The 12,386-nt window shown below is 39.2% G+C and overlaps 1 protein-coding gene across 1 annotated transcript in view; it reads left to right on the forward strand.

Annotated features, from left to right (window-relative positions):
• The window catches only part of LOC126356050 (purine nucleoside phosphorylase-like), a 104,075-nt gene that overhangs the window by 67,284 nt on the left and 24,405 nt on the right, over positions 1 to 12,386 (forward strand). Inside the window, exon 4 of the mRNA XM_050006732.1 lies at positions 10,164 to 10,339. Within this exon, the coding sequence (XP_049862689.1) occupies positions 10,164 to 10,339 (176 nt within the window). The remainder of the gene's footprint in view (positions 1 to 10,163; positions 10,340 to 12,386) is intronic.

Here is a 12,386-nt window from a genome sequence, read left to right on the forward strand (position 1 = left end):
TTTCTTTCCCCCATTCCTGTCAATTGTTCCCTTATGCTCTCCCTGAAACTCTGTACAATCTCTGGTTCTTTCAGTTTATCCAGGTCCCATCTCCTTAAATTCCCACCTTTTTGCAGTTTCTTCAGTTTTAATCTACAGTTCATAACCAATAGATTGTGGTCAGAGTCCACATCTGCCCCTGAAATGTCCTACAATTTAAAACCTGGTTCCTATATCTCTGTCTTACCATTATATAATCTATCTGATACCTTTTAGTATCTCCAGGGTTCTTCCATGTATACAGCTTTCTTTTATGATTCTTAAACCAAGCATTAGCTACGATCAAGTTATGCTCTGCGTAAAATTCTACCAACCAGCTTCCTCTTTCATTTCTTAGCCCCAGTCCATATTCACCTACTATGTTTCCTTCTCTCTTTTCCTACTCTCGAATTCCAGTCACCCATGGCTATTAAATTTTTGTCTCCCTTCACTACCTGAATAATTTCTTTTATCTCATCATACATTCCATCAATTTCTTCGTCATCTGCTGAGCTAGTTGGCATGTAAACTTGTACTACTGTAGTAGGTGTGGGCTTCGTATCTATCTTGGCCACAATAATGTGTTCACTATGCTGTTTGTAGTAGCTTACCCATACACCCATGTTTTTTATTCATTATTAAACCTACTGCTGCATTACCCCTATTTGATTTCGTATTTATAACCCTGTACTCACCTGACCGGAAGTCCTGTTCCTCCTGCCACTGAACTTCACTAATTCCCACTATATCCAACTTTAACCTATCCATTTCCCTTTTTAAATTTTCTACCTACCTGTCCAATTAAGGGATCTGACACTCCACCCTCCGATCCATAGAACGCCAGTTTTCGTTCTCCTGATAACAACGTCCTCTTGAGTAGTCCCAGTCCGGAGACCTGAATGGGGGACTATTTTACCCCTGGAATATTTTACCCATGAGGACGCCATCATCATTTAATCATACAGTAAAGCTGCATGCCCTCAGGAAAAATTACGGCTGTAGTTTCCCCTGGCTTTCAGCCGTTCGCAGTACCAGAACAGCAAGGCCATTTTGGTTAATGCTACAAGGCCAGATCAGTCAGTCATCCAGACTGTTGCCCGTGCAACTACTGAAAAGGCTGCTGCTCCTCTTCAGGAACCACAGGTTTGTCTGGCCTCTCAACAGATACCCCTCTGTTGTGGTTGCACCTACGGTACGGCTATTTGTATCGTTGAGGCATGCAAGCTGCCCTACCAACGGCAAGGTCCATGGTTCATGGGGGTGATTGTTGATGTATAAACAAATATTAATTCTATACTAATTATAAACATTTGGAAGATGAAATAATAGTATAATATTCTTAAAGGATCTATTTGGCTATATTCGAAAACATGTCAGCAAAACAGGCCCTTTCCGGCCAGTGAGGCCGAGCAGTTCTAGGCGCTTCAGTCTGGAACCGCGCGACCGCTACTGTTGCACGTTCGAATCCTGCCTTGGGCATGGATGTGTGTGATGTCCTTAGATTAGTTTAGGTTTAAGTAGTTCTAAGTTCTAGGGGACTGATGACCTCAGATGTTAAGTTCCATACTGCTCAGAGCCATTTGACCCAAAACAGGCCCTTAATTAATTCCCAAGTAATTTTCAGTTTTGTCAAAAGTGTTGATTGCGTAACAAAATTTGTTAATTCCATGATTTAAATAAATAATTTGGCCTAACTCTTGCAGTAGAACAAACTTTTTTTAAAAGAAAAACAGAAATTTTTGATGTATTCAGTTAATTTAGTGAGTTAAGTTTTACTTGTATTTTCTGTAAATTTAACTTTAAACAATGTGTAGTTTCAGTCTGCTCCATACATACCTGTTTATTCTTCAAGAACTGAACTTTGTGTTTAGGCTTTTACTGTTCGTAGATGTTCACCAGGAAACTATTGTAGCAGTATGTGGAGTTTCACCTGCTAACTATTAATGAGGCTTATAGAAAGTTAAGCAATAGTGTACTGGCCATATAAATGTGTATATGCGGGCTTGTGAACAGCAAAAGTAAAAGACTGTGAAATGTAACTGTGTATCTGTCAGCTACATTATTTACCCATTTTTCAGCCAGTGTAGCAATGCAGTACATCGACACCAAGGACAACAAACAAAAGAAATAAAAGCAGGTGGAACCGCTACACACTGCCCATTTCTTCCATAAATAATCAGATTATGTGGATTTACAGCTAAGTTTTATCCACTGGTAGCATGGTAAATAATAATGGTTATTGCAAACAGGTCTGCGTTCTACCATACGTAGGTGACTGATATCATTTGACAATTTCCAGTGCACTCATGTAAATAGCAGCTGCATTACACCTACTTGTGACTTTATTTTTACACTCTATACAAATTTTAGGAAGTAAATTTGCAATGTAGTTCCCAGTAGTTATAGTTCATCATTATTTCTGCCATCATTTCTGTCTGTGAAATGTATCCTATGTTTGCCATTGTATATTTGTACCACACTTTATTTTGATTCCTAATACATTCTCCTTCATGATACAATCCACAGAACACAGTATATGAATGAATAAATGTCTGAAATGTTGTTAAGAACAATTTTTACCTGAATTTTTGAACTGGATTTTTCAAAAGTGTCACTCATTCACATCCACAAAATAAACAGCACTGAACTAGCAACTGAGACAAAATGTGCATATATCAACACTATCATAGAATACCTGAAACTGCATTGCAGTGAAAGATCCATACACAAGCTACTCAAACAACAAAAATGCAGAAGAGTGCACAATATGGATAAAGTCTGTCATCAAAGGAATGAAAATGTTCACACTAGATAAAAAGCAGTTATATAATACTGAAAAAGAGGCCAAATGAATCTTGTAGAAATTGTTTTGCAGATAATATTTTAACTTTTGCATCAATATATATATTATATTATATTTGGCCATTGTGACTGCATTGTGATATCCCACAAAACTGAATATCAATGTGAGTTCAACCAGTAACACAAGAAACAGGGAGTACCAATATTCCAGCCAGGGACCTGAGGGATTAAAATCAGGTGAACAGGGAGGCCAAGTTACTGGATCCCCTTGATGAATACATCACTCATTAGATATTTGTGTCAGGCACTCCTGCACAAGGCACAGCAAATGGGATGGTGCCCCATAGTCCATAAACCACATCTGTTGCATTTCCACAGTGGTGAACATCACCAATAGTGCATGTAGTATGTAGTGCAGAAATACAGCACCCATTAATTTGGCCACTAAACTGTATGGCTCTACTAGTTGGTTGCCCACAATTTGCATTCACACATTGATACTGAAGTTAGCCTGATGGCTTAGTTCATTGATCTGTTGAGGAGTACACAAGTGATCCCAAAAGTAAGGCCTCAAACTCTTTCTAAAACATAAAGAAACGTTTATTTTCAATAAATTGTACATAGTTTTAAAGCTTGAACATTTTTTTTATCGTTCCACATAATCACCATTTCGATCGATGCATTTTTGTAAATGCTGCAACAGTTTCTGTATGCCCATTGTAGCAGTTCACTTACTTGTTTATTTGTTTGTTGTCCTCGGTGTCAATGTCCTGGCTGAAAAAATGTGCAACTACTGTCAAAAATAATGTAGCTGACAGATACACAGTTGCAATTCACAGTCTTTTACTTTCACTTTTCACAACCCCCCAACCCCACCCCTCCCTGTAATACACAATTATATACGGAAAGTGCAATATTGTTTAAACTTCCCATAAGCATTGTTAATAGTTTGCAGGCAAAAATCCACATACTGCTACAATAGTTTACTGTTGAACATCTATGAGCAGTGGAAGCCTAACCACAAAGTTCACAGTTCTTGAAGAATAGACAGGTACATATGGAGCAGACACTGTCATTGCTTTAACACACAGGCTATTGGTGTAACACTTATTACACTGTTAAGCTGATGCATTGTTGTCGTTCTAACCAACACAGGTTCCTCATCTGAAACTCGGCCATGGATTGACTGTCTCGTCACCAAAAATTGGGCCCTCATATATCATCACCGTAATAGGTGCTGGAACTACACACTGTTTCAAGTTTAATTTACAGAAATTACAGTTAAAACTTAACTCCTTAAATTAACTGAAAACATTGAACAGTTTCTTGTACTACAAGAGTTCATCCCAGATATTTGTTTAAATTGTGAAATTAACAAATATAGTTATGCACAAAATACTTTTGACAAAACTGGGGTTTATCTATCATCTCCATAACACTTTCGCCATTACTAAATGATCCTGTAATGAAGCATGCTGCTCTCCATTGGATCTTCTCTATCTCTTCTATCAACCCTATCTGGTACAGATCCCACACTGCTGAGCAGTATTCAATCAGAGGGCGAACAAGTGTACTGTAACCTACTTCCTTTGTTTTGGATTGCATTTCCTTAGGATTCTTCCAATGAATCTCAGCCTGGCATCTGGTTTACCGACAATCAACTTTATATGACCGTTCCATTTTAAATCACTCCTAATGCATACTCCCAGATAATTTATGGAATTAACTGCTTCCAGTTAGTGACCTGCTATATTGTAGCTAAATGATAAGGGATCTTTCTTTCTATGTATTCGCAGCACATCACACTTGTCTACATTGAGATTCAATTGCCATTCCCTGCACAATGCGTCAATTCGCTGCAGATACTCCTGCATTTCAGAACAATTTTCCATTGTTACAACCACTCAATATACCACAGCATCATCCACAAAAAGCCTCAGTGAACTTCTGATGTCATCCACAAGGTCATTTATGTATATTGTGAATAGTAATGGTCTTACGACACTCCCCTGCGGCACACCTGAAATCACTCTTACTTCGGAAGACTTCTCTCCATTGAGAATGACATGCTGCATTCTGTTAGCTAGGAACTCTTCAATCCAGTCACACAATTCATCTGATAGTCCATATGGTCTTACTTTGTTGATTAAACGACTGTGGGGAACTGTATCGAACGCGTTGCGGAAGTCAAGAAACACGGCATCTACTTTGGGTACCCGTGTCTATGGCCTTCTGAGTCTCATAGACGAATAGCCCTAGCTGGATTTCACACAATCGTCTTTTTTGAAACCCATGCTGATTCCTACAGAGTAGATTTCTAGTCTCCAGAAAAGTCATTATAATCGAACATAATAAATGTTCCAAAATTCTACAACTGATTGATGTTAGAGAAATAGGTCTATAGTTCTGCACATCTGTTCGACGTTCCTTCTTGAAAACAGGGATGACCTGTGCCCTTTTCCAATCCTTTGGAATGCTACACTCTTCTAGAGACCTACGGTACACCACTGCATGAAGGGGGGCAACTTCCTTCATGTGCTCTGTGTAAAATCGAACTGGTATCCCATCAGGTCCAGCGGCCTTTCCTCTTTTGAGCAATTTTAATTGTTTCTCTATCCCTCAGTTGTCTATTTCAATATCTACCATTTTGTCATCTGTGAGACAATCTAGAGAAGGAACTACAGTGCAGTGTTCCTCTGTGAAACAGCTTTGGAAAAAGACCTTTAGTATTTCGGCCATTAGTCTGTCATCCTCTGTTTCAGTACCATTTTTGTCACAGAGTGTCTGAACACTTTGTTTTTATCCACCTACCGCTTTGACATCAGACCAAAATTTCTTAGGATTTTCTGCCAAGTCAATACACAGAACTTTACTTTCGAATTCATTGAACACCTCTCGCCCTCCTTACACTACATTTCGCTTCGCGTAATTTTGTTTGTCTGCAAGGCTTTGGCTAAGTTTATGTTTGCTGTGAAGTTCCCTTTGCTTCTGCAGCAGTCTTCTAACTCAGTTATTGTACCACGGTGGCTCTTTCCCATCTCTTACGATCTCTTGAGACAAAACTTTTGTGTTGAGCCATTAGGTACTCTGAAATCTGCTTTTTGTCACTTTTGCTAAACAGAAAAATCTTCCTGCCTTTTTTGATATTTCTATTTATGGCTGAAATCATTGATGCAGTAATCGCTTTATGATCGCTGATTCCTTGTTCTGTGTTAACTGTTTCAAATAATTCGGGTCTGTTTGTCACCAGAAGGTCTAATATGTTATCGCCACGAGTTGGTTCTCTGTTTAACTGCTCAAGATAGTTTTCAGATAAAGCACTTAAAAAAGTTTCACTGGATTCTTTGTCCCTGCCACCCGTTATGAACGTTTGAGTCTCCCAGTCTACATCTGGCAAATTAAAATCTCCACCCAGAACTATAACATGGTAGGGAAATCTACTTCAAATATTTTACAAATTATCCTTCAGGTGCTTAGCCACAACAGCTGCTGAGCCAGGGGCCTATAGAGACATCCAATTACCATGTCTGAGCCTGCTTTAACCATGACCTTCACCCAAATTATTTCACATTTCGGATTTCCATCAATTTCCTTCGATACTATTGCACTTCTTATCACTATAAACATGCCTCCCCCTTCGCTGTTCAGCCTGTCTCTGTGGTATACATTCCAATCTGAGTTTAGAATTTCATTACTGTTTACATCTGGTTTCAGCCAACTTTCTGTCCCTAGTACTATGTGGGCATTGTGACCATTTATTGAGAGCAGTTCTGGGACTTTTCGATAGACACTCCTGCAGTGTACTATTAGCACATTAATATTGTTATTCCCTATTGCATTTTGCCCACTCCCACCTTTCTGCATCTCAGGAGGCGTCTCTGAGGTTTTCAAATCTCGTCCAGTGTAGTTCCCAACAATTGGTCTTTCCTTTGCATCCTATGTGGTAAGTCTCCCCTGCCCGGGGTTCTGGGTAACTTTTCTGAACTGTATCTCTTTCCCTAAAACTCTCTAGTCCTTTTCCTTCACCCCTCTTTCTTCCCCTTGAATACTTCTGCCTGCAGAAGGAGCCACTGGCTATGAAAGTTTGGCTAATTATAACCTGCTTTTATGTGTGTGTTCTGCCACTGCTTGGTGAATAGATTTTTTGTCTATCTAATTATATTATATTGTCAAAAATTGATTGTTTTCATTGTTATAAAAGTCATTAGCAGGTTGCCAGAAACTTATGTCATCAGATATTTACATTAATGTTCAAATTAAACAAGTTTATACTTTTTAGTACATACACAGCTAATAATTTTAACTGTAAAGTTACATAAGTACACTTACATCTCTATATATACTTCACAAGCTCCCATATGGTGCATGTACCTTGTACCACTACTATTCATTTCCTTTCCTGTTTCATTTTCAAATGGAGTGAGGGAAAAACAACTGTCTATGTGACTGCGTATCTTATCTTTCCCTCCATTATGTGAGATGTACCATTGATGACAATATCGTTGCTCTGCAGTGAGCAGTGGCAGTTCTCTAAACTTTCTCATAGTTTTTTGCAAAAAGAACATCCCCCCTCCCCCTAGGAACCATATTTGAGATCACAGAGCATTTCCATAACACATGCATTTTGATCAGATCTACCAGTTACAAATCTGGCAGTATGCTTCTGAATTGCTTCAGTGTCTTCCTTTAATCAGACCTGATGAATATCCCAGACAATATGTAGTACACAAGAATGAGTGGCACAAGTTTTTAAATGTGTCTTCCTTTATAGACAAGCTACACTTACCTAGAGTCAACCAAGGGTGCTCACATGATAATTTGTGTGTGTGTGTGGGAGGGGGGGGGGGAGGGGAGGAGGAGCCAAAGGATGGAGGTGCTTGGCCTGGGGATATTGAATGTTTTTAATATTTTGACATTTAAGTAGCCATTAGAAAGTTCTAGTTCCGACGCTTTTAAAAATCTGCATAATACCAACTTTTAAATCATTTTCTTGAAAGCAGAGCACCTGACTGCACTAACTATTTCCTTTCTCTGACAGTTGGTGGGGGTGGGAGGGGGGAGGGGGGGGGAGATCCATGGACCACCCTTTCATCTGGGTATACCATTTCATAGACCTAGACACAATTTATTGTTAGTATATTTTAGAGAAGTAATCTATGTTAAGAGACTCATAGCTCCAACTATGACTCAATAGTCAGGGAGGGCTGGTTGGGTCACCAATCATAACTCCAAGTGTGTTAATACTGGCCTTGGTAAGTAGCCACTCCATAGGGTCAGCAGACAAAGACAATATACTTACGTCCTTTGTCATATTGTAGCAGTTCACCTACTTTGTTTCTTCATTTGTTGTCCTCATTGTCAACATACTGGCTGAAAAAATAGGGGGTGGACATCGCAGTACTGGCTACTATAATGATGTACGCAACAGATGCACAGTTGTGTTTCACATTCTTCTACTTTCACTTTCTACAACCCCCCCCCCCCCCCACCCCCACCCCAAATAATACAGAGTTATATATGATCAGTGCACAATTGTTTAAACTTTCCATACGGCTCATTAATAGTTTGCAGACAAACCTCCACATACTGCTACAATAGTTTACTATTGAGCGTCTACGAGCAGTAAAAACCTAACCACAACGTTCACTGTTCTTCAAGAATAGAAAGGTACATATGGAGCAGACACTGTCATTGCTTTAACACACAGTCTATTAGTGTAACACCTATTTCACTATTAAGTTGATGCACTGTTGTCATTCTAACCAACACCGGTTCCTCATCTGAAACTCGGCTGTGGACTGACTGTTTCATGACCAAAATTCAGGCCCTTATATATCCTCACAATAATAGGGGCTGAAACTACACGCTGTTTGAAGTTAAATTAAGTAAAACTTAACTCAATGTGATTACATAGGGTTTCCCAGAGTAATAAGTCTTGAAAGTCTCTTCGGATTTGCTGCCGGATCCTAAAATCAACTTGGCAAACCCGAAGAGACTTTTAAAACTTAACTCATTAAATTAACTTAATACATCAAAAATTCTGTCGTTTTAAGTTTCCTCTGCCACAAGACTTTGCCTGAATTATTTGTTTAAATCTTGAAATCAACAAATGTAGTTATGCAAACAATACTTTTGACAAAACTGTTAATTACTTTGCAATTAATTAAGGGCTGACTTTGCTAACATGGTCTCGAATAGAGCCAAATAGATACTTTAAGATTACTAGCATTTCGTGTTCAAAATTATAATTTGAACAGAAATTATATTTGTTTACAAGTCAACAATAGAATTTAAGTTACAAAATATACTAACAAGTAATAGTCAAAATAAATTAGAAAATCAATAACATACATAAAACTTAGCACAAAATTAGATCTGGTGTTATGTTCTTTAAAACTGAGGGCCAACCATTCTCTTTAATGAAAATACAGATATATTCACATATGTTAATGGTAATTAGTTAAAAGTGAAAAAATGAATTTTAAGGAGGCAGATGGCAAAACAAGACAGTAAGTAAAAAATAACCCAGCTTTCTTCATCACAATATCCACCACTGGACTGAAAAACCATAAGTGGATACTCAAGCCATATGCTTGCCCAGAATCCTACATTACTAGGTAACCAGGAGACAGAACAGGTGGTTTTTTACTTACATCCATGCCTGGTGCACTGTGCTGAAGTGCTGAGACATCCAGGAATGACTGGACTATCCAAGTCCAAACCCTGTCATCTCTGACACTAACTACTATCTCAATCCTGTCCTGATACCCCTGAATCCAAGGACTGACATGTGTGCTTCGGAGATGGGTGGAATACCATTAAGGCCTCCAGGCCCCTGTTTCCTTATCCCCTCTCCCTCCATCCACTTTTGCCCATTTAAGTGTAACGTGTCTCATTCCAAATTCCTAAATGTTTTCATTCATGATGGAATTTAGGCAACACAATGTGTGATTGAATGAATGTACAGTACATATTGTCATATCTACTAAAATTGGATGAAATGAGACATTGGTTACAGAATCTTGGTGTCCTGAATACCGAAGTGTTGTGGTAATATATTTTTGTCCACTGGTGTAAAAATTCATTTAGAAAAGAAAAGGACTATTTCATATAAAACAAAGGCTTTTGGGTTTCCAGTGATGTAGAGTTTGGGATATTTTTTCAATGTAGAAGGAAAAAATTTTGGCATTCTTATGCAGAAAGCTTTCTCACAATTTTGGAACCCTTTGTTGATTGTTTTTACAGAAAATGTCATACCACAGAACTAAATTTCAGTGACTGTGTGCAATGGAGAGGAGTCTGAGGTCAGTTAGTAAAGTGGGTGCTTTTCTGTTATTTTAAAGTGTGCTATGCCAGTGAGGGTCATGAAGTTGTGTGGCATTACTCATCTGATTGTTACAAATGCAGCTGGAGGGATAAGTGAGCATCTGGACGTTGGTGACCTTATGATCATTAAGGACCACATCAACTTGCTTGGATTTTCTGGAAAGAACCCTCTCATTGGGCCAAATGATGAAAGGTAAGATATGTTTTGGTTTGCCATGCACTCTTCATAATATTTGACAATTTCTCTCTTTAAGAATGTCTTGTTGTGCACTTTCTTGCTGCCTGAAAACTTAATCTATATTAATAAATTTTTATAAAGCTTTTAGTTACTATAGAGTAGTACTGCAGTCCATCTATAAACATGTTCTTGTGTTGCTTAGTAATTGATTTCTGTCACATTACACACATCTCTCCAGTCAGCTTCCTGTAAGGCCATCATGAAACTTTCCTTTCTATGTTCATTTATCTCAGTTTTCCAAGACACCATTTCATTGTGAGCAAGCAAGTTATCAAGTGTGGTTTGCTGCATCCTGGCCAGAGAGGCCATTTGTGGCAATGATTAAGGGATGATCTACAAATATATTGTCTGACACATAAGTGAACTGATGAATGAAATAGTGTTCTGATGGAGATGGGGCAACATAGGAGATGAGCAGAGAGAAGCAATGGGGAGGAGAGGAGACAGAAAGAGAGAAAGTGGGGGGAGATGGACAGAGAGAGTTTAAGAGGAGATGGAGAGACAGAGATGAGGTGGAGGAGAAGATGGACGGAGAAAAGGGAAGGAGAGGAGTTGCACTTAAAGAGGGAAGAGGAGGAGCTGGACAGAGATTTGGAAGTGGAGGAAATGGACAGAGGGAGGTGTGAGGCATACAGAGAAAGAGAGAGGGAGAGAGAGAGGTGAGATGGGTAGAAAGAGTGGCAGAGAGAGGGGAGAAGGAGATGGTTAGAGAAAGGAGGATGAGAAGATGGACAGAAAGAGGAGAAATGGGAGATGTGTGCAGCATATGTGACATTTGTGTGAGGGTTAAACCATAGCTAAAGGACAAATTTTGAATAAAAATCATCAGAGGTGGTGGCGAAAGATTTCTGTTATACGAATGGAGTCACCCTCATTCTGCTAATGGTCTTGACAAAGAGGGCTGAAGAGTAAACAGAGGTTCAGGGCACATTGGGATGGGATAGAGCTCTTAAATATATGGACACAATGAATGCAGAATTCACTTGATATCACTACATGAATGACAATTAATGTATATCCACAGGATATGTGGCATGTAATAGAAAAAGTGTCGTGATGATTGTTCCATTTGCAACAGATTTTGGAACTGTCCCCCCCTCAGATCTCCATGTGGCGACTGTCAAGGGAGTGGCAATCATGAGAAAAAGTTTGAATAGCCAATGAACCCCCCATGGACCATGGACCCTGCCATTGGTGGGGAGACTTGCATTCCTCAGCGATACAGATAGCAGTACCATAGGTGCAACCACAACAGAGGGGTCTCTGTTGAGAGGCCAAACAAACATGTGGTTCCTGAAGAGGAGCAGCATCCTTTTCAGTAGTTGCAGGGGCAACAGTCTGGATGATTGACTGATGTGGCCTTGTAACACTAACCAAAATGGCCTTGCTGTTCTGGTACTGCAAATGGCTGAGGGCATGCAACTTTACTGTATGATTAAATGATGATGGCGTCCTCTTGGGTAAAATATTCCGGAGGTAAAATAGCCCCCCATTTGGACCTCCGGGCGGGGACTACTCAAGAGGACGTTGTTACAGGAGAAAGAAAACTGGCGTTCTACAGATCGGAGCGTGGAATGTCAGATCCCTTAATCGGGGAGGTAGGTTAGAAAATTTAAAAAGGGAAATGGATAGGTTAAAGTTAGATATAGTGGGAATTAGTGAAGTTTGGTGGCAAGAGGAACAAGACTTTTGGTCAGTTGAATACTGGGTTATAAATACAAAATGAAACAGGGGAAACGCACGAGTAGGTTCAATAGTGAATAAAAAAATAGGAGTACGGTTAAGCTACTACAAACAGCACAGTGAATGCATCATTGTGGCCAAGATAGACATCAAGCCCACACCTACTACAGTAGTACATGTTTATATGCCAACTAGCTCTACAGATAATGAAGAAATTGATGAAATGTATGATTAGATAAAAGAAATTATTCATGTAGTGAAGGGAGATGAAAATTTAGTAGTCATGGGTGACTGGAATTCGATAGTAGGAAAAGGAAAC

Source organism: Schistocerca gregaria, chromosome 3, assembly GCF_023897955.1.
Source record: "Schistocerca gregaria isolate iqSchGreg1 chromosome 3, iqSchGreg1.2, whole genome shotgun sequence".
Taxonomy (NCBI): domain Eukaryota; kingdom Metazoa; phylum Arthropoda; class Insecta; order Orthoptera; family Acrididae; genus Schistocerca; species Schistocerca gregaria.